Below are 21,410 nucleotides of genomic sequence, written 5' to 3'. Positions count from 1 at the left end.
TCCTGCGACTTTGATGATAAAACTAGTCATCATAATTGACTGGACCCTGCTTTGTGAAGTGCTTAGTTGAAGTATACACCCAGATTTGATTAGAAAATGTTATCAACTCTTCCATATTCAAAAGGAATCCTCATTGTATTTACATACCCTTAATCAAACTTACTCATGGTAACCTAAAATTTGGTTATTCAGAAATCAGATTGGTGTGATATCAACGATGATGCACTGTTACAGCAGAAATGAAGGATCAAACAGCTAAGTAACATCCTGAGTGAGAAATACACCAAACCCAATTCACCAATTTGAACATGAGCGATTCCATAATGGAAGAAGATACAGTCAGCAGGAGAAGATAATTACATCTGCTACATATGTGCAAAAACAAACAAGGTGTCAATCCCCAACATTCCAAAAGTTGCAATGGGGATAACAGATACATGAAGTTTTATCTCCGGTTATGGAAGCCCATCAATCTAGCTACAGGAGTCAAAAGCAGCTTCTTTGTTGAAGCACTCAAGTTTCTGCAGCTGTATTCGTACTTTCCCATGCCAGGGCAGTTTTCTCGATATGCATCAACAGAATCCTATAAATTTTGTTTCTAACCCTGCTGTAGACCTCGAATTCTGGATCCTCCAACTCGGAACTCCCTCTGCATCCGATCTTTGCATAACTAGCCTCCTTTTTCGCCATGACGTCCAACCAATCACTCACTCTTTTGATCTGACGCATCACATGGATTGTCTGGCTATTTGATATAGACTCTATGGAGAATTGGCTCTTAAGCCCGTCTAAGTACCGCTCCACATATGCCAGAAACAATGTTCTGAATTCATCTTGCAGGGCATTGGCTAAATCAGCTGTTGCACTTGAAGGACTTCCTTTTGACCATTCAAGTTTGTGATTCTCAGATGTCACCCCACTCATTACCTCATAGTTCTTGTGCTTTCTTGTTGGCACACTGTCAGCAGATCCAACACAAGACCGTTTGAAAGCTTTAGTGGCTTCAATAGATGGAAGGCCAGATCTTGCGGTCATAGATAATGGAACTAGATCAGATGCCATAGCTGCTTTAATCCACAAACTTGCATTTCTTTTCCTATCTAATGCAAGCTTAAAAGCTTCCCTTGTGGAATTGGCACTATTGGGCTCGATTTCGGCTGCTCTTGTTGGAGTAGCATTGTTCAGTGACTGAATAACTAGTCGACTGTGAGCCATGTCATCTTGAAGCTTAAAAAACTTATCAACTGATGGCTGCTCTTCCTCTGAATTGGATGACTGAAGTTCTGAATATGCACTGAAATTTCCAGAAAAGAACAGTCGTCAGACAGATTTTGCTGTTTCTCGTATAGTCAGGAAATTTTTACACTAACCGGTGAACTTTTGTTTCTCGTATCCACAGTGAAAAATGCCAAAAAAACAGAATTTACATGCAAAATGCAATACTATAATACCTATGTTCACATACCCGAGGCATTTCAGCAATCTTTCAGCCGCAGAAGCCTCTTGAAGAGCCGCCACAGAAGCAAGCAAAGCTGCATCTCTTTGTTCTAATACCTCCTGAGGGAACATGAATCGAATGAGTGCATTAAGAAAATCGTTTCATGTCTTTTTGTGCTTATGAAATTCACTTGAAGAGAATGAACCAAATGACTTTGCATACGTTTCAAGATCGCAGTACCTTGCCTAGCTTCATTAAAGCTGAGGGAAGAGAGGACCATAGAATTTTGTCTTCTGTTCTTGTTCTGTTTAGTACCGCACTAAACAATGCTGCTGGATCCAGGGGAACTTCACCTTTTTTTGGTGTTCCTGAGTTCCTACTCTTAAATGTCCTGATGGATTTTGTAGCCACACTGATATTTTTATTTATCACTTTGGAGTTTGATCTGTCAGAAGAGCCCTCATGCAGGGATTGGACTGGAGAAACCTGTCGATACCCAAAGAAAAGAAAAGAAAAGGAGTGATTTTTGAAGTCATGTAAATTTTGAAGGAAATCAGTTGACAGTCCCTTGAAGCTAGCGTATACTGGAATAATGGAATCATTTTTCGTATCACAAAAGATCGGTTCCTTCTAGAATCTGCATTTTGCAGGTGATGATTAGTGAATCACTTTTATACTTCTGCAGAAATATCAATTTGACCTGCTTCAAATTCATGAGATCCAACTCTTATAGCACATTTTTCAAAGCAAATTTGTTAGATCCCATGGACTGTCCTAAATACACAATGCAATCACAAAGAGACCTATAAAACTGAATTGAATAGGCAATTAATCACAAGACAAGAGGTTAATCAAGCACAACAGCGGATTAATTCTCTCATGCTCGTTAGCTTTCTACTCAGTTGTACGTATAAAAAAAGACATACTGAGACTCACACGTCTACAACGGTCATGGCTGATTGATATGGACTTTAATTTGTGCTTGAGAATCCGAGATTTCGAAATATCTGTTCTCGTGCTGTCCACTCCATTCCAGCTTCTTCTCTTTGTGGTTGAAGTCTCCGAACATGACGATATCGTGCTATCAGAATCACTATTTTTGTCCCATCCAAGCAAACCATCCGGATCAGACAATGTCCTACCAACACCACATTTTCTTGATACGCCATTTGCTGCTCTTCCACAATTTTTCCTAGTTACATTGGCCCTTGAAGTATTCACAGACTGCTTTGGTTTCTCTTCTGTAGAATCAATTATTTCTTTTATTGATTCAGGATCAGATGCTGCCCAAATCTCCACCAGATTTTCCAGAGGAACAAGATCGTTAGGAGCCCCACTGCACAAATTTCTGCCGGGAATGGGCCTCACACCTTTGAGCACCGGAACAGGATCCGACGGCTCCATCTTATCAGCATATACATATTGGCCAAGCTGTAATTTGTTGCATAGAATCAAGTCATCTTGTTCTTGAGGCAAAGAAACATTCATGGCATGTGAAGCATCAGAAACTTTCACGTAAAATCCCCCGTTAGGCCAGAGCTCCCCTTCGGACAAGACAGGCATTATGCTTCTGATTTGTAACAGCGCAGCTTTTCGATCTTCGCAGGCCATTTCCTTCCCTTTCATGCCTTCAAGAAGCCTGACAAGGACCCCGGGATTCAAGATTGACATTTTGTCTCGGAATTCGATTGAACGCCGCAAATCAAATTAGGTTCACAATGAACTTTTGACTTGTCCCTTCTTGGGTCAAGAAAAAGATTTGGTTTTGGGGATAGAATGCGCTGTGACAAGGAATGCATCGTCTTAAAAGATGGATTTTTGTTTTTTCGGTTCTCTATGGGATTCGGAAGAACGAGCTGTTCTAGCCTGTGACACAGCAAAGACCCGAAAGATGAAAGAGTGTCGATGGACGAGAATTTGTGGTTCCTAGTTGGCTTGGGATTGCACGAAATGTGTCGATTGAGGTACAGGCCGTTAAAACAGTTAAGAGTTTATCCATTTCTTTTGGATTTCCACTCACGGGTCGGTGGATTTTGAGCGGACTCTGGTCAAATTTATATTTTTGAAGGTCAAATTTGAACAAGAGACGGCTGGATGGATTGCCCTGGTCTTTGTCATCTTTAAGGATTAAGATGTCAAAATATTGAATTAACCTAATTATTTGATGGAAGGTAGTGATGACTATGATGATGTTGTGCTATGCTGGAAGCCACAAGGACCGCAGCAATTAGTTTTTTCCTGTAGACCTACACCTAAATCTAAAAGATAAGGAACATATGTTGAAAAGGTGCGCTTAGATGAATAGAGCCACCAGTGTCGCTCTGTTTTATCAGCTTAAGAACAGAAAAATTGATCAAGCGGGGACTAGGATGTGAGTCATATGACAGACAACCATTTCAGGATGCATTTGTTACATGTCTTAATCGCCAAAAAGTGTGGATGGAATTATCATCTAGTGATAGCATAACTATGACTCAGAACTCGGAGCTTCCTCATGCTGGCAATTAGCAAGACTTCCCTGAAAAGCCAACTTGTCAGTTATAACAGAACATACCAAAACTAGGATTCATGTCTATCTCTGGTTGCAGAGTTCCTGTGAGAGTTGGTAGCAATTAGGACAGTGGCTTAGGATGACAAGTCTCATCTAGCTATGTCTTCGAGTCAAGTTTCAGAGAATGCTCGAGACTAACCTTTGGGTTGTAAGTTTGGTGACTAATGCGGAGGAAAAGAGAGGCTTTTGTTTTTCCAATGCATTTATGCATCATCACTCCTAGACAGGGAAAACTCTTTATTCTGAATCTACGAGCAACTTCTATTTTTGCACAGCGCATAGGAAAAAAATGTCTCTCCATCTACTATAAATTCACTGCAAAAAGTGCTTGCGACATCCCGACTACAAGCAAAGCAGTAAATACGCATCTTTTCGAGAACCAGCGTCTCTTATCTCTTTGTGTTTCGTTCATTCTGATTGTCCCAATCACTTCTCAGCAACATGCATGTGACAAAAGTGCCCCAGAGACCAGCCAATTTCCCTTTTGCTATACCTCTTTATCCTACCAAGACTGCGCCAAACACCTAGTCTTGCTTCTCGCCCTCCACAAAAAGGTGCAGCAATTGGTGAACTGTGTGCAACCGGCATTTCCCGGGTCGGTGTGCCACCATACAATTGGTGGTCCGAGGCGCTTCATGGTGTAGCAAGTGTCGGGGCCGTCTTTTTCAATGTAACAGTGCTGGAGGCCACAAGCTTTCCTGCAGTCATACTCTTGGCTGCAAGTTTTAATACCACACTTTGTTATAAGACGAGCCAGGTCGTGTCGACCAAGGCTAGAGCCACGCACAATGTTGGTCAAGCGGGGCTCACATACTGGAGCCCCAATGTCAATGTGTTCCGGGACCCACGATGGGGGCGTGGCCAAGAAACACCAGGAGAAGATGGTTGTATCCAGATATGAGGTGAACTATCTGAGAGGACTACAAGAAGTGGTGGAGGGTGGAAATTATACCGAAAACAGGCTCAAGGTTTTTTCTAGTTGCTGCAAGCATTATACGGCTTATGATGTGGATAGCTGGAACTGTGTAGATCGATTGCATTTTGATGTGCAGGTATGGAAAAGTGTACTGATTGCATTAGCTTGGACTGAAAAAAGAAAAATCTCAGGCTAAACTGTCAATAAAGTGCCATTTCTTCCCTAAAAGTTGAGCACTGTTCCTCCTTGCAGGTGACAAAACAGGACATGCAGGACACATATCAGCCACCATTTAGGATCTGCACAGAGGAGGGACGTGTTAGTAGTGTTATGTGTTCTTACAATGGGGTGAACGGTGTTCCTACCAGTGCCGATCCAAACCTGCTCAAAGGAATGGTCAGAGATCGATGGGGTCTCGACGGGTTTGTGTTTCTATCCTCAAATTCACAGTCTTATCAACTTTCAGTCAAATAACTAGTGATTAAGTAGCAGAACGTGAAACAGAAAACATTTCAACTTACTAAGTGGCCTCTGCATTGATTCAATGAAGGGAAGATTGTGCAACTTATCGTTCATCAGCAAAAGAAGTTCCACCAACAATAAATCATCTGGACAAGAAACTTACATATTTTTTCTCTAAATCTTTTGCATAGCACAGCACAGAAGTCCTCCATAAACAAAGTAAATCGCAAATTTGAAAAGAAACTTAATCAGATAGGATAGCTTATGATCATATCTGGACTTACTACAGACATATGAAACTAAGTGCTTTTGTTTTTTCGGTATAATTTCTGTTAAAAAAACCTGGTTGCCGAATCCATCATTTATTGTCTAGTCCAGTAAGAAATGAGGAACAATGCAAACTGGAGACTTAAGACAACTATTTAAACTAGAATGTGCAAGTAGTCTAAATGAAGATTATATCATAGTCAATGCCTAACCTTTTGTATCTCCAACAGCTATATTGTCTGCGACTACAACTCAATTGAGGTTTACTATAATAGCATCCACTACACTGCTACACCTGAGGATGCAGTCGCCCTTATCCTAAAAGCAGGTATTGACAATGTTAAATAATGCCATCATAACAGCTGGTCTCCGAGGGAAACACGATAACATCATACCCGTGTTGAATGTCTGGAGACGTTTATGCTGTGTTATGCAGGTTTAAACATGAACTGTGGGAATTTTCTAAGCAAGTACACACAAAATGCGGTTGGCCAGAAGAAGGTGGATGAGTCTGTTGTGGATCAGGCCTTGGTATACATCTTTGCAGTCCTCATGAGACTTGGCTTCTTTGACGGAGACCCTAAATCTCTCCCATTTGGAAATTGTGGTCCATGGGATGTATGTACCGACCAAAATCAACACTTGGCACTAGATGCTGCAAAGCAAGGGATAGTCCTTGCCAACAAGGGAGCATTCCCACTGTCCAAAAGTACCACATAAAACATGTCTGTTATAGGACCAACTGCTGATGCCACGGAGGTCATGATAAGCAACTATGCTGGTACAACTTGCCGATCATGACCCCTCATGAAAGCACCGGTGCGTGCACGCACTGTAGTTGTTTGGGCTGTCAGTGTGCAGACTGACAATCTACTAGCAATTTTGTTAGGTGGAAGGTCCCCCTTTGATGGTATCCACAAGAGTATGCCGATCAATTACCGATGACAGACATGAACATGAGAGCCAACACCTCTACTACCTACCCTGGAAGAACTTACCGTTTTTACACAGGAAATTCCGTCTATCAGTTTGGCCACGGACTGAGCTGCTACTCCTATTCCATTTTCATCATATCCGCCCCGTCAACTATACTGGTCCAATTGGCATCCGCATCTGATCCGCACAACATTCTCTTTTCCAGCACCAAAGTCCGAATACCCCTGAACTCCAATGCTCAAGCTATTGACATCACAGCAATTAAATGTATGGACTTGCAAGTGTTTTGGAAGCCGCCGGGCTCGCAGGGATTAGTAACTGGTGTGCCGATTCAGCAACTGGTGGGTTTTGAGAGAGTGGAAGTGAAGATTGGCAAGACACAGAAGGTGACGGTGAGGGTGGACGTGTGCAAGCAGCTGAGTCATGCTGACAAGGAAGGGAATAGATTTCGGGTCCCAGGGCGGCACACGCTACTACACTAGTAGTTGGCTCTCCGAGCGAGAAATTCGCTTCTATATCCGGTAGGAAGAGACAAGATGAACCGAACTCGAGGGAAATTGATTTAGTATTCATATCAGCACCTGAAGAAGCTAATTTTTTTCATCTGCATTCGTACTAGAACAAGAAAAAGTCCCAACACTAGAAATTTGAGACATGACTTCAAGGAAAGAGAATTTGGTGCTATCAGATTCAGAGCTGAATATATGTATCAGTTTTTTTTTGGTAAGGCTGAATATATGTATCAGTTCGTCACCATGTTAGTCAATATTGCTACGAGATCTGAATTTACTGGGACATTACATTGTGATCAAATCGCTCCCTTTTCTTTTTCAGCACAGAAAAATCCGATAGTTAAAAGCAGAGGAGGAACAAAAAAGGAAGGGAGCGCTAGAGGAAGGGCTTGAACCTTCGACCTTGTGGTTAACAGCCACACGCTCTAACCAACTGAGCTACTCCAGCTTTTGCGATCCCTGGTCGACATAAATATTATTTATCAAAAAGAGGGCTCAAACTGATTCTTCAACATGCAGGGCAATATATATCAGCATTTGAACTGCGCAGTTAAAGTGTTTATGAAGAAAATACGAAAAGATTAGCCGGAGAGGATCTGCTCTGGATGTTCTTTTGTCTCCTCGTGTGAATCTGAAATTATATCACACTCGTTACAAATCAAGCATTCAGATTTTCTCTCAAGTCAATATTATGAGGTCATCATAACATACCCAACTATTTAGTTTCCAAAACGATAGAACAAATAGCTAGCTCATTCCAAAGGAGCATGAGGGGAATCTTGAAAACTTCAATTCAAACACCATTTGGATAGAAGTACTTAAAGTACAAATGCTCAAAGAACCTAATCAGATTAGTAGAAGAATTCGTTTCTGTGGACAGAGAAGAAATGGGGCTCAGCGGGAAGATGATTGTATCATGAGAGAAGCTCTGCCAATACACCTAATTGTTTAACGCGCAGAAAACAAAGTAACATTTTCTCCGTACTGGCAAAATTACTGATGACAGCCCCATCCGCCGCCGCCAGGAGTGAGTATCTGAAGTATTTCTCCTGGCTGCACCTGAACGGTGTTTTTGCCTCCAAGGTAAATTTTCCGCCCGTCCTTTGTAATGAGAAAGTTTGCTCCGCGTGCTCCGTCTTTACCTCCTCTTAACCCCCTAGGAGCATGAACACGCCTCTCCGACAAAACACTAACTACAACTGGGGACTTGAACTCTATCTCCCTTACAAGACCATCGCCCCCTTTACGAATCCCAGCCCCTCCGCTATTTTCTCTGAGTCCAAACTTGTGCAGAAGAACAGGGTATCTCTGCTCGAAGATCTCGGGATCGGTCATGCGCGTGTTGGTCATATGGCACTGGACCCCACTGGTACCATCCCAAGTTGGACCAGCCCCGCTCCCGCCCCCAATTGTTTCATAATAACCAAACGTGTCATCTCCAAAGGTCAAGTTATTCATGCAACCCTGAGAGCATGCACATGCTTGAAACGCGGTGAGTATAACATCAGTAACCCTCTGCGAAGTCAGAACATTACCTCCTACAACAGCAGCTTTATCACTTGGAGAAAGGAACGAACCCTTTGGAATGAGAATCTTGACCGGAGCCAAACATCCCTGATTAAGAGGTATATCAACGTCAACCAAACACCGTACGCAGTATATGACTGCAGCAGCTGTCACGGCCTCGGGTGCATTCCAGTTCCCATAGACTTCTGGACTGGTCCCACTGAAGTCAAAAGCGGCTTCTCCTTTAACAGAATCAATAGTAAGTTTAAGATGTATTCTCGAACCATCATCCATGTAATCCTCTTCTTCGATAATGACAGAATCCTTGTTCCTAGTATTGTTTAATTGAGATGAAACTTTGGCAGCAACTGACTTGAGCATTTCTCTCACAGCTACTTCCGCGTTGTTTTGCACATACATCATGTAAGCTTGAACAGTATCAAGACCATACTGCTCAATTAGCTCTTTTATCAGTAAAATTCCTCTCTGGTTTGCGGCTACTTGTGCATGAAGATCGGACAAATTGTCTTGAAGCCTGCGGGTGCCCGGAATGTTATGCTCCGATTCATCAGAACAGGGGAAACAAAGTAACTTCACAATTCCTTCCTCTTGAAAGATCCCTTTCTTGACAAGCTTAAATGCTTTTATTGCTGCCCCCTCTTCATATATGGATTTAGAAAAGGGTGGCATGCTTCCTGGAGTGATGCCCCCGATCTCAGCATGATGTCCCCTGCTTGCAACAAAAAATACCAGCTTCCCTTTATCAAAAACGGGTGTAATAACAGTAATATCAGGAAGGTGGCTTCCACCGGAGCAGGGATGGTTAGTGACCAGAACATCTCCCTCACTTAAATTGTCGCCCCAGTACTCTAGCTGCCAGCGGACTGTACTTGACATTGCTCCTAGGTGGACAGGAACGTGAGGAGCATTAGCAACTAGTCCCCCATCAGGACTAAAAAGAGCACAAGAAAAGTCTAAACGTTCCTTGATATTCGTTGATATGGAAGTTCTCTGCAGCGTTCGTCCCATTTGCTCGGCTATTCCCATAAACCTGTGATTGAAAATTGACAGCTGCACGACATCTGCAACCTTTTCGGCTAACTTGATTGAACTAATAGCTGACTCAATGTCAATCTTGATGTTGCCATACTTGGTTATTGTTGCTTTACAGTTTGGTTCTACTATGACAGTGCTATTCCCATTCATGATTATAGCAGGACCATGCAAACTGTGCCCATAACCTAGATTCTCAAGCTTGAAAAGCGGCGCTGTATGCCAACCATTCCCAAAGTAGATCCTGTAATGGCCTTCAACTTCAGGAGAACCAGAAGCAGGTTCTGAGGACCTTGGCTTCAAAATATTCGTGACCCCTATCCCCCGAATCCTCACATCGCATATGAGGATGTTCCTATTCTGCAGCTTAAATCCATATTCTTGCTGAAAGAGGTTCACAAATTCTTCAGCATAGTCAAATCTGGAGTCATCTTCGGTAGCGTGCCTCTTCACCATGATGGCAGTATCTGTACCTTCATACCTTAGATTTAGATATGTCTCTGTTGCAATGTTGTCCTCTCTGAAACCTTGCTCTTGTAGTTTTTGTTTTACTTGTCTTGACAGAGCAGCTTCTCTACATGAAGCCTCTACAATCGACTCAGGACCATAAACAGCAGAATACGGCTCCTGTGCCTCTTCAACAACATCTGCCAGACCCATTCCATATGCACTCAGAATGCCACAGAATCTGTGTATTATTACCTCGTTCATCCCCAAAGACCGAGCAATTGCACAGGCATGCTGTGGGCCAGCTCCTCCAAAGCAAGCAAGAGCATGGTTCCTCGTTTCGTGGCCCTTCATCTCAGTCAGTTGACGTATTGGACGACACATCGTCTCATTTGCCACATTAACAAATCCAAGCGCAATCTCTTCGACAGACATTTCCTTCACGGATGAATCCTGGCTCAATCTATAGGAATTAATTTCTTTAGCAAGCTTCTCAAATGCTTGCGTTGTTGCCGTGATATCTAAAGGTTGATCCTCATTTGGGCCAAAGATAGATGGAAAAAAGTCAGGGATAACATAACCTAAAATCAGGTTTGCGTCTGTAACTGCAAGCTCCCCTCCTTTCCTATAACACACTGGACCAGGATGTGCACCCACTGATTCTGGGCCAACCCGGAAAGCTCCGAACTGAAACTTCAACTTTGACCCACCGCCTGCAGCAACGGTGTTTATGTCTAGCTGAGGTGCCTGGATTATGGCACCGGCAATTTGGGTCTCTAAAACTTGCTCATAGCTCCCTGCATACCGACTCACATCAGTAGATGTGCCTCCCATGTCGAACCCAATGAGGGGCTTGTCTGTCTCAAGCCCAAATAGAGTTTGTGAATAACCAACCACGCCACCCGCTGGACCTGATAGAATTGCTTTGTGACCCGAAAACTTACTTTCGGGTGCTAGTCCACCATCCGATTGCATAAACAACACATTCACCTTGTCCAACCCTTCATCAAACCGGGAGATGAACCCCGACAGATACTCTTTAATGACAGGTGTCAAATATGCATCCACAGTGGCTGTTAGGCCTCGAGGAACTGCTCGAACCATCGGAGTCAAAGCTGAAGATAAGGAAACGTGTCTGAAGCCCATTTTTACGGCTAAACTCTTCACAGCTATTTCGTGATCTGGATAAGTGTAAGAATGCATCAAGACTACAGCCAAGCAGCTAATTCCTTTGTCCAACAATCCTTTTAGTAAAGGAGTCAAAGCCTCTTCACCAAGTGGCTTCAATATCCTGATGAGCTCACCGGAGACTCCCGTCACCAATCTGGAGGACGAATGTTGAGCATCTTCCTCCTTACCGGATACAAGCTCAACTCTCTCGTCAGCTTCTATTATTTCCTCGTAAAGGTTTGAGGGTTTCGACACAGTCAGGTCAAAGATTTTAGGCCGAGCCTGGTTACCTACCTGCAGCAGATCCTTGAAACCCTGCGTCACACACAGAGCAATCCTTTCCCCTTTTCTCTCCAGGAGAGCATTTGTTGCCACTGTCGTGCCCATCCTTATCCATTCGATATTATCCGTCGGCACTTTGGACGTGCGAGGGATTTTCTTCCCGGTGTAATCCTCGAGAATCCTCCTAATCCCCTCCACCGGAGCATCGTCGTAGTTCGCCGGGTCAACCGACAAGAGCTTCAGAACTCGGCCGTCCAGTTCACCCGGAATTTCGGCGTAAACATCCGTGAAAGTCCCTCCTCTATCAATGCAAAATCGCAGTTTATCGACAGCTGCCCTCCCCATATCCACAGTCAAATCTCAGAGATCAGACTACCAATAATAGAAAACAGTCCCGCGAGATTCCCATTTGGAAAAAAAGAAGAAGATGTCAACAAAGCCCCAGCACAAAGAACATGCCTTGATGAGCAAAATCAGAACTTGATTGCAGGGTATTATTGTCTTCAACCTTGAAATCTAAACCGAGTCAAAAATTTCAAGAAACTAGATTGCGCGAACTCACGGATTGAGAAATCACTATAACTGGTATTCTTCGACGCGACATCGATTGGTTTATTACAGAGCGATCTACAACTGATGGACGACTGAAAACAAAGACATGATCAGTGGAAAAGAAGAACTCCAAAAATTAGAGCAGGACATGAGGAGCCTTGCCTTGCAGACGAGCAGGGAAGAGGGGGAGAGAAGCTTTGTGGAGAGGTTGTGAACAACACTGACCCGATTCCCTGCTAATCCACTGTCTGATTTGACGGTCGAATGAAAAAAATAATAATAAGCGGAACTGGTCGAAGTGGACAGACACCTTGTCATCCTCTCAAGGATCCTATAAATAATATCAAAGAAAAAAAATCTCAAATTGATACCTCTGTTAGACTTGTCACGATCATTACATGTCATCCACGTCCACAATCAATTTAACGCTAAAATTTGACGAAAGCTAATCAAAAGCAAATTTGTGAATATTCTTTTTCGGTCGAAAAATCTGTCAAATTATCAATATGAAAAGTTTGACGGTCAAAAAGTTAATTTGTTATAATTTGAAACTTGTCTTAATTTTAATGTTTTAATATGTAAGATGCACGGAGGCATCCGCCAGAAGTAAGCTCCCTTTGGGCTTTTTTCCGCTTCAAAAGCCCATGAAAGCCCCCAAATGAACGAACTGCTTCACCTCCCCCGAAGTGAACATCGGTTCGACCTCTCAAACCAACCATTTCTCTCAGGGTTTTAGGGTTTACCGACCTCTCGAACCACCCATCGCGCAGCGTAGCATCTGTCAATCTTTTCCGTCGAGAAATGGCACTGAGACTCGGAATCGCGAGAAGGTTTCTCTCCACTTCGATCTTCGACTCCCATCTCCCGGCTTCCAGGGCTACAGCCGCCGCCGCCGCCGCCGCCGCCAGCGACAAGCCTGCGCCTATTCCTTCCGATACTCTCTTCGTCTCAGGTAAAAAGTCTTGATTTTTTTCTCGGCCTGTTCAATTTTTTGATCTGGGTGTTTGCTTAAATCTCTCGTGTTTTCTAGTCTCTGTACTTTAGCGCGTAGTTTTCGCGGACTTCGATTGTGTCTGCTTCTTTTCCGTTGGAGAGGAGTAGAATTTTAACTCTGCTTATTGTTGCTATTCCCTACCTTACAAGTCTTGAACATATCTGGGCAGTCCTTTTCAAAAGATTCGTTGGATGTAATTGTCTTCAAGTTCACCATTTGATTTATTGCCTCGTGGCTATGTCGATGAACTCATGCATTTTGCCCTTTATTGTACTACAGGGCTTAATAAGAGAACAACATCGGAGAAGCTCCGCGAGGAATTCTCAAAGTTTGGCCAAGTTGTTTATGGTAATCTTACATATTCGTCCAAAAGATATTGTCCACACTGAGTCTCACATGACACTCGAGCGTGTACACACTGACATGCGTAACTGCGTATAACTATGGCTAGTGATAAACACGCCTCATGAGGTGGCTGGTTTTTCATCCTCTTTTTTCGCAGCTTTCAGTCTCCTTTCCATGTGTTTATCGCCTTGCCCATTTTGAAATACCCAACGGACTGGGGTGAAGGGTGTGCGTGTTTTCGCATCCTTTCCCATTACATTGAGTGCTTGGAAATCAAGCTATTAACACGAGCAGCTTTGTGTTTATACAGCCAGAGTGGTTACAGATCGGAATAATGGCTACTCAAAAGGATTTGGCTTTGTGAAGTATTCATCGATAGAGGATGCTGCAGAAGGAATAAAAGGACTGGATGCAAAGGTTCGTTCTTGCTTGCATATCTTGTATTTTGTCTGGCTATCTGTTGTGATCACTGATGAATTGGTTGCAATTTAAACATTCCCTGATGTAACTTCAGACATGAACTAAGCGATAGGCCAATCTGAATCCATGAACTCTGCAGAATTAGACTGACTTGGTGACTTAACGTGCCTTTTGGCAATGGTTTATTCCTACATGAAATCCAACTTTGTTGCTAATATTAAAAAAAGAAAAGACTAAAATGTGTCCTATTTACTTGTGTCCTGCGAAGTTTGCTATCCATGTCATTGAATTTAATTGGAATGCAATAACTTATGCCATGTCATCTTCCATTTACCGTGATGCAGTTTATTGATGGATGGGTAGTATTTGCTGAATATGCAAAACCTCCTCCCCCTAGACAGGCGACATCTCAGAACACATACAATTCGAGGAGCGGATATTGAAACTTTTCGGTGTTGATACAGGCCTGTATTAGCATGAACTAAGGCCGTGAATTGTATTCTGTTCAAGCACCCGCACTGGACTTGTTAAGTCACTGACCTTGCTATATTATTCTTTGAATCCAAGTGTGAGGTCTTCTTTATCTAAATTATTTACTGTTATTTTGGCGTTTAAGAGGTATTTAAGACAAGCTTGTGGGTGCTGAAGCTGTCGCTTTTGTTTGTTGCTTTCGAATTGGGTATGGATTTTTTTTTTTTTTGGTTGCGCACCAGAAATAATTGAAAATACTCGGAAGATGTCTTTTGGCTAAGTTATGTGATTCACGGTTGCTTACTGATGCAGAATGATAAGAACTGATGAAGTGGGCGTATTGCTCATTTCTGGAAAGGTTGGCCATAAGCGATGAAAAGCATGGTGTTAGCTTGCAAGAGTAAATTATGTTACAATAACAATGGTAATAATGACCAAAAAGAATGAGATTTCTCAGAAATTATGATAGTCTCTGTGAGTAGCCGACTAATCTGCATGTCTTAGTATATGGACTTTCAATCTTCAGAAATGAAATGGCCAATGTTCCTTTCCTGGAAAAAGAACAATTACAAGTGGTGAGGGATTAGCAGCAAGATTAAGGCCTTTACGTGCATAGTCAGGGAAAGTAACTAGAAGTGCAGGGTCTTGTGCTTGTTAGCCCCACAAAACTTATCAAATTCTAAGGATAAGTTAACAGATAGTGTCGTTTAAGCCAATGTGACGCTCAAGATCAGCAGACGTAGCATCGCAGCGGAGGTCAGATGAGCCTACCTGTGACAATGTTCGGTTCTTGTTCAAGAGCTGTGTCTTTGCTTTGCTTTTAGCAGAATTCGCCGACTTGTTCATTCTCTGAGAAGGAGATGCAAATAAAATTTCACAAGTCTGCGTTACAATGTAGAAGGCTAATTCCTGAAGCTAACAGTGAAATGGCTAGATTTCTATTTGGCAAAAGAAGAAAATTTCCTCAAATGCAGTTTCATAGGTTGGTACTTAGGAATGCATTTGGTGGAAGTTTTCTTTTTCCCCCTTTGCAAAGGCTGCGAACGAGTACTTAGGATTCGTGATTTGGATATTGCTAGTTGTGATAAAGCAGTTATTTCGTTTGAATAAATGACGAGGAACTTCTCTAAACCGAAAGAAACGAGGACTGTATTTGTCAGCATGGTCTCGGTTTAGTACATGATCGATTAGTTTTGCCTTGCTGGAAGAGAAAGAAAGATCGATCTCTTTGCTTCTTGCTTTATCTCTAGCTTTAGGCTTTCGACCCGGAAGCAAGTATTTCTTAACCACCTGCAAATTGTTAATATTGGTCAGTTTTGCTTATCCACATGCCTAAAGATTTTTTTGAGCTAGAAACTGTAAATTATGACTTCATAAGAGATTAGCAATTCTGCAGTTATGTCATTATAAGAGATCAACGGTCCTGCGAACCTCTTCTCTTTCTGGTACGTCGAGGCGAGTGTCCGAAGGACTATCTTGGTTAATGAACTCGAACACATCTCTGAGGAGTTTGTTTCCCTGTTTGGAGAGAGAAAAAATGTCGGCTATCATTATGGTTCACAAAGCAGAAAAAGTGGAAATACAACTCTAGGAACTAAAATCAGAATCTTACAAGCATATGAGTGACGAATCCTTCTTGTCCTAAAAACAGCTTCAGGAAATTTAGCTGTCAAGTCATAGGAATAAAAAATGTCGGTGAATCATAAGCAGCCTCTTCTTCAATGAAAAATTAAATGAAAAGAAGAGGAGCTACAAAGCAGCAGTGGTACCTGTATGAACTCTGACCATGTTGATAACACTACTCTTTGTCTGCCAACTGCTATACTCTTCTTTGGGAACTTGTCCTTCTGAAATCAACAACTTCAAATCAAACTCAAACCCCAGGTCCAGGTCCGCGTAAAGTAAGATTGTTACCTCCGAATATTTGATGAAGTTTGGATTTATGCTGCAGACTGTACTCCTCAATAGCTTTGCGATGTCATCGCAAGCCTCGGTTTCGTCAGAGAACTTACGGAGAGATCCAATTTCCAGTATCAAAAACAACGCTTCACATGCTACCAGTTGAAGGGATTCAATATAGTTGGTCTTTAGTAGGCTCAAGAAGTAAGGTATAGCCCTGAATCAAATCGCCAAAAAATAAATAAATAAATAAGTAAACGCAACGAGTACGGTAATAAATTAGATAGATGAGCTAAAAGAATAGTAACTCAACATCGGTTAAGAGAAAACAAAATCGATGCTACACGCATCAGCTAAGTAATTGCAGGGATTAAATGTGAACAGTAGATAAACATGAGAAGACAGTTGGGTATATCCTCACTCACCCCTTCCATCGCTTGCTATCGACTCTCCATCCATCAAGCGTTGACAGCAAGCAAGACCATGCAGATATTGCAGCAACAAGAATGGATATTGCATCAGCATCCTCAGACTTCTAACCAACAAAAAGAGCAAGTACTAAAGCTTCAGGCTTTGCTTTCTTTAAGAAGAATGCCATCGATTGCAATTGTGTCTCATAAACATACAAAGCAATTGAAAGTTTTGATGATTTCACAATTATATCATTATTAGAAGATACCACTGAGTTTCAATTTAGCTTTAGGTGCATGCATACATTAGTGACACCTTCTTGGTGAATGAAATCCCACAAAATCTGCATAGACTTTTCAGTCTCCACCGAAACATCTGCACAGAAGTAGGTAACCACCACCAAGCTATTCACCATCTGCATATGTGATCGCAAGGTTAATTCTCTATCCTCCAGAATTAACTGAAATTCAATTGCGATATCCGTCTCAACCAAGAAGACCTTATTGTAGCTCATGATCCATTCTTCCAATGACTGTACCTCGCAATAGTGTTTCTTGGAATGAGGTTTGAGTGCCATGGAAAATAAGGAAACAGATTCTTCGTACAGCTCGTGAGCCTTGTCCCTGCATTTGGTTGTCATCGCCAGCAACCCTACATAGAAACATCAAGTAAGGCACACGTCATTAGCCGAATCTACCAATAAATATGTTTTATACGTGCGCGCGTATATATAATGTGTACAATATAACTCACCAATTGCACGACACGCTAAGGCCACCTCCTTAGACGTACCACTCTTCGCACAATTCCGGAATCGGTAGAGCAAAGTAGCAAAGCTTCGAAGGACAAACACAGAAAAAAACAGATCACCAGGTAAACAAGTCTGCTCATGATGAACAAAGCAATGCCCGCATAATTATCACCTAAACTAAGTAATTAAAATTTGGGAATTGCACCATGAAAGTGAGATACACATGATTCACTCACCTATTCTCGACGAATTCATACTCAATCTGCTGGTTGAATGTCTGGATTATAGAGGTCAATGCATCTTCTCTGACCGACCCCCTTGAATGATTAAACACCAAATCATTCACTGTCTCGCATAAAAACAGAGGAAAAAAAAAAAACACAAAGCACATGACATAAAAGTTGCCTACTTCTTCTTGAACAACTCCTCTAAGTGATAACCCAACGTCGACCTCGGCATTCTCGGTGTCCTCTTCGTCACGACTCCGCCCTCTCCCCCGTCCGCGTCCGCGGAGTCGCGATGCACAAACCCGCCGCCTTTCCTCGCTCAGCCCGAACCTGCACCGTTCAGCGATGCCTTTTGCCTTCACATCCTTGTTATTTTCAGACAAATTCGCTCGACAGACTTACTGCAGGGAAGAAGAAACTCACGCTTCTGAAGTGCCATGCTCACTGAATGCTCTGCGAATGGAAAGACAGGGGAACGTCGACAAGAACTTGACAGCTTTCACCCGAAAAAACATGGTATGTCGATATCTGACCTTTGGACGACATGCGAAATTAAATATTTTGCGACGGCGAGGGAGGCGGCTGAGGTTCTGAGATACTTCTAGTTCGGTTTCGATTAGATTCGTACCCGACTTGAAAGCAGCTTCCGGGTCGGAATCCGTGTCCGACTAGGGCTTCAGCTTCACTGTCTGATGATGCCCGTAAAGATTGGATCTTTGTCGGATTAGGTTGAATCTCTGAACAGGAAATCTAATCGAGAGCAATTTTTTGGGGGCTTTACAGATTAGGTTATCTTGATTTGAACCTAGAGGTGAGAAAACAAGATAGAAGGGAAATTACCTTATTTGGCCCTCTATTTTTAGGGGGATTTTATTTTTTGGTGTTTATACATTGTTTATAATTCTAGTCCATGCACTATACTTCTGCGACAATTTAAGCACTTCTCTCGAAATTTCCGTTTTTTTTTTTTTTCGGTCGAAACTCGAATTTCCATTCAAAATATGCGAAAAATTGGGCTTCTAGAAACAAACCCCTTTTTCGTATTAATAGGTGCATAAGTTTGCTCACTAACCAATTTGGTCCCAAAGTAAAGAATAACCAAATGAATGTGGTCAATACAGCCAGAATCTCACTTGTAAATACATCCATACAATGTTGATTTTCTTTTTTTTTTTATATGTAAATATGATGTCGATTCAATCTTGTAAAAGATAAGTTATCTATATTCTTGTATAAAGAGAAGCGGACACCTATTATTAAAGAATCTTGATTCTTTTCATTCTCGAATATCCTTAAAGACTTATCTAATAAATATTTATGAATGGACAAACACATAAATTTGTAACTACATCTTATCTTTCACATGCTTCATTATTAAAATTTGAATCTTTTTTACCCTACAATGACATTTGAAAAATTCAAATAGAGAAATATCTTTCCCTTTTTTACATATACTTAGGTAAGGTCTTTGTATTGGGCATTTTACTATTGACCTCATTCTATTTAATATGTCTAATAGGGCAGTGTTGCTTAATATGGAATAAAGAGAATGGAATGACTGCTCTTTTTTTCCTTACCAAAAAAAAAAAAATGACTGCTCTTTTTTTTTTTGGGTAAGGTAAAAAAAAAGGTTGGTGAGAATAATTTTCATCGCCTATGCCAATTTAGTCAATTTGCATGATATATATATATATATATATATATATGATAACCGAGGTTTCCCACGTGCAATGAACTATTTCTCGGGGTGGTGGGAGTTTTTGCCAATACCACCAGGTAAATCCCCCAAGACGTGGTCATTGGGAGTTGAACATGTGACTTCATCGGTTTAACCGTCTAAGGCCATGCGTCTAATCAATTGCATGAGATATATTTTCATTCAATACTAATCAAAGGATTCTCGAGCTCATCAATTCCTATCACATCTTTAATTTTATATCGGTGTTGAGACACACATAATGTTATACATGAATAGTGAAGAAATCAAAATATTTTGAGAGAAATTGAATGATTATTTTGTGAATTGATCATAGCAGTTGTGAGTAGTTGTTAAATAATTTGCAAAAAGGATGATCCAACGAAATAAGTACAACAAAAATATTACAATATTTAGAGAATGAGACCAATGAATTTTTTTTCCATGAATATATAAGTAGTTACAAAGATGATTGCGAAAAAATTGAGCTCTTATTATCACTATTTTTCAGCAAGAATTAGGGAAAATTTCAAACAATAGCTCGCAATGCTCTTATTTTCTCAAATAAGAGCTTGAATTGGACTTTGCTTCAAAAAAGGACTTGATCGAAGGGCATTTTCATTTTCTATGATCATGATGGCTGCGAATTTTCGGGTAATATTGATTTATTGGTAAAAAAAATTGGGCAAGCTGTGACTAACTTTTCACTGGAATGAGAATGCTCATGCTTCCTGACTTTCGACAACGGCATAGTTATTATGTGGCTGTTGTCCAGCAAATAGGTGGAATTCCCTATTCGATAATAATCCATGTCTTCCTCAAAATAACTTAACTTGGGATGCAGGTCACAGTATGAGTTCTTTCTTCACTTTTCCATCAAATTCAACCATTTTTAAGAAATGGGCAAGAGCATTATCAGTCAACCATGATCATGTGATCAAATTCAATTCGGGGAGAGAGAGAGGTGGAGGGGTATTCTTAGCCATCCATACTTCATTTGACATTCACAAGGCAGTCCTATGATTCACCAAGGGACGAATCTGAATAAACCTTGAAAAAGGTCAAAACTTTTGGAGCCTAACTCGTCAAGAACGTGAACCAGAAAGAGAGACAAGAAGAGGAACCTTGGAATGGTAAAGGTCGGAGTCATTGACGGCCAGCAATTCAGCCCTCCTGGAACCACACTCGTGCCCATGCCTTACGGCCACAGCTCCAATGAACAGCCCTATACCGAATATGGATCTCTCCATCCCCGGAGTCTCTCTCCTCAACCTGATCGAATCCAGGTGCAGAATCTTCCCTCCTGTCCAGACCCTGATCAGACCTTCATCCCTCCCGAGCTCTCCTTGGGTGTCCAATCTCCTGGCCGTGATTCTGAAAAAGGGTCCCAGCGTTTTCAGCTCAATGTCAAGGTTCTGCGCTGTTGAGGCGCTGACTATGTCAGCCATGGTTGGGAAGTTATTGTTGGTGGTCTCTGCTTTGGGGTTCTTGAAGTTCGGTGGCTCTTAGTTGGGAGATTGGTGCGATTGATGGAGTGGAAATTCGGGCTCTGGAGTGAATTCTTTGGTTGTTCGAGGGGAATTTGGAGGAGGCTACTCTCATTGTCTCAAAAATGGGTTCGAAGTGCACATTATTTCAAATAAGGCCATGAAGTAATTATATTAGTCTCAATTACTTTAGCTAGGGGCATTTTGATAATTTACTATTTTATTTTATTTTTCCCCTTTTCTGTTTTTTAAGATATTTAAAAAAAAAACTGAAAAAAAAAAAAACAAAGAACAAAAGCGGGAGATATATCGGCCGTCGCCCCACCACTAGTGGGGCGGTGGCTATGGCCATTGGGGTTGTCGGTGCCTCGGTGACCTCGCCGACAGACAAGCCGGGAGAGGGTCGGTGGCCCTCGCTCGGGTCCGGCCGAGGGCTGCGGCCATTGGCCGGGAACGAACCAAGGTAGACGGTGCAACTCACCCCGATCCGGTCCCAACAGATGGTAGTGGCCCTCGGCCGTACCCGAGAGAGGGCTGGTGACCCTTGCCCGGATCTTGGAGAGGGCTGGTCGGCGGGGTCAACGGCGACCCCGGAGGCCATAGTTGCCACCCCACCA

At 42.1% G+C, this 21,410-nt stretch overlaps 4 protein-coding genes, 1 non-coding gene and 1 pseudogene across 6 annotated transcripts; 2 read left to right on the top strand and 4 right to left on the bottom strand.

Moving 5' to 3' along the window:
• Window positions 1–308: 308 nt before the first annotated feature.
• Window positions 309–3,321, bottom strand: LOC115735764. Its single transcript, XM_030667160.2, has 4 exons — window positions 2,375–3,321; window positions 1,679–1,924; window positions 1,466–1,557; window positions 309–1,294 (listed from the first exon to the last, which is right to left on the bottom strand). The coding sequence occupies exons 1-4, from the start codon at window positions 3,107–3,109 to the stop codon at window positions 514–516; spliced, it is 1,854 nt and encodes a 617-aa protein (XP_030523020.1). The 5' UTR covers window positions 3,110–3,321; the 3' UTR covers window positions 309–513.
• Window positions 3,322–4,153: 832 nt separating this feature from the next.
• Window positions 4,154–7,052, top strand: LOC115735766 (annotated as a pseudogene).
• A 404-nt stretch (window positions 7,053–7,456) lies between these two features.
• TRNAN-GUU lies at window positions 7,457–7,530 on the bottom strand. The gene has a single exon. It is a non-coding gene; the product is annotated as a tRNA-Asn (tRNA).
• Window positions 7,531–8,014: 484 nt separating this feature from the next.
• On the bottom strand, window positions 8,015–12,327 carry LOC115735819 (5-oxoprolinase 1). Its single transcript, XM_048272258.1, has 2 exons — window positions 12,254–12,327; window positions 8,015–11,933 (listed from the first exon to the last, which is right to left on the bottom strand). Exon 2 carries the CDS (start codon window positions 11,883–11,885, stop codon window positions 8,076–8,078), a length of 3,810 nt encoding a protein of 1,269 aa, XP_048128215.1. The 5' UTR covers window positions 11,886–11,933; window positions 12,254–12,327; the 3' UTR covers window positions 8,015–8,075.
• A 445-nt stretch (window positions 12,328–12,772) lies between these two features.
• On the top strand, window positions 12,773–14,482 carry LOC115735958 (organelle RRM domain-containing protein 2, mitochondrial-like). The gene is made up of 4 exons (XM_030667435.2): window positions 12,773–13,044; window positions 13,366–13,434; window positions 13,742–13,848; window positions 14,196–14,482. Exons 1-4 carry the CDS (start codon window positions 12,894–12,896, stop codon window positions 14,292–14,294), a joined length of 426 nt encoding a protein of 141 aa, XP_030523295.1. The 5' UTR covers window positions 12,773–12,893; the 3' UTR covers window positions 14,295–14,482.
• A 199-nt stretch (window positions 14,483–14,681) lies between these two features.
• Window positions 14,682–18,386, bottom strand: LOC115735956. Of its 2 annotated transcripts, XM_048272749.1 has the most exons (14): window positions 18,034–18,384; window positions 17,793–17,940; window positions 17,620–17,700; window positions 17,386–17,468; window positions 17,171–17,283; window positions 16,937–17,047; window positions 16,647–16,756; window positions 16,237–16,438; window positions 16,092–16,169; window positions 15,935–15,988; window positions 15,754–15,840; window positions 15,455–15,612; window positions 15,094–15,171; window positions 14,682–14,873 (listed from the first exon to the last, which is right to left on the bottom strand). In XM_048272749.1, the coding sequence occupies exons 2-13, from the start codon at window positions 17,840–17,842 to the stop codon at window positions 15,165–15,167; spliced, it is 1,134 nt and encodes a 377-aa protein (XP_048128706.1). In that variant the 5' UTR covers window positions 17,843–17,940; window positions 18,034–18,384; the 3' UTR covers window positions 14,682–14,873; window positions 15,094–15,164. The 2 variants fall into 2 exon arrangements, with proteins under 2 accessions (XP_048128706.1, XP_048128705.1); XM_048272748.1 differs by lacking the exons at window positions 14,682–14,873; window positions 15,094–15,171 and having other exon boundaries at window positions 15,187–15,612; window positions 18,034–18,386.
• Between the last annotated feature and the right edge of the window lie 3,024 nt (window positions 18,387–21,410).

Source organism: Rhodamnia argentea, chromosome 11, assembly GCF_020921035.1.
Source record: "Rhodamnia argentea isolate NSW1041297 chromosome 11, ASM2092103v1, whole genome shotgun sequence".
NCBI lineage: Eukaryota > Viridiplantae > Streptophyta > Magnoliopsida > Myrtales > Myrtaceae > Rhodamnia > Rhodamnia argentea.
This window is presented reverse-complemented; position numbering and strand designations above follow the sequence as displayed.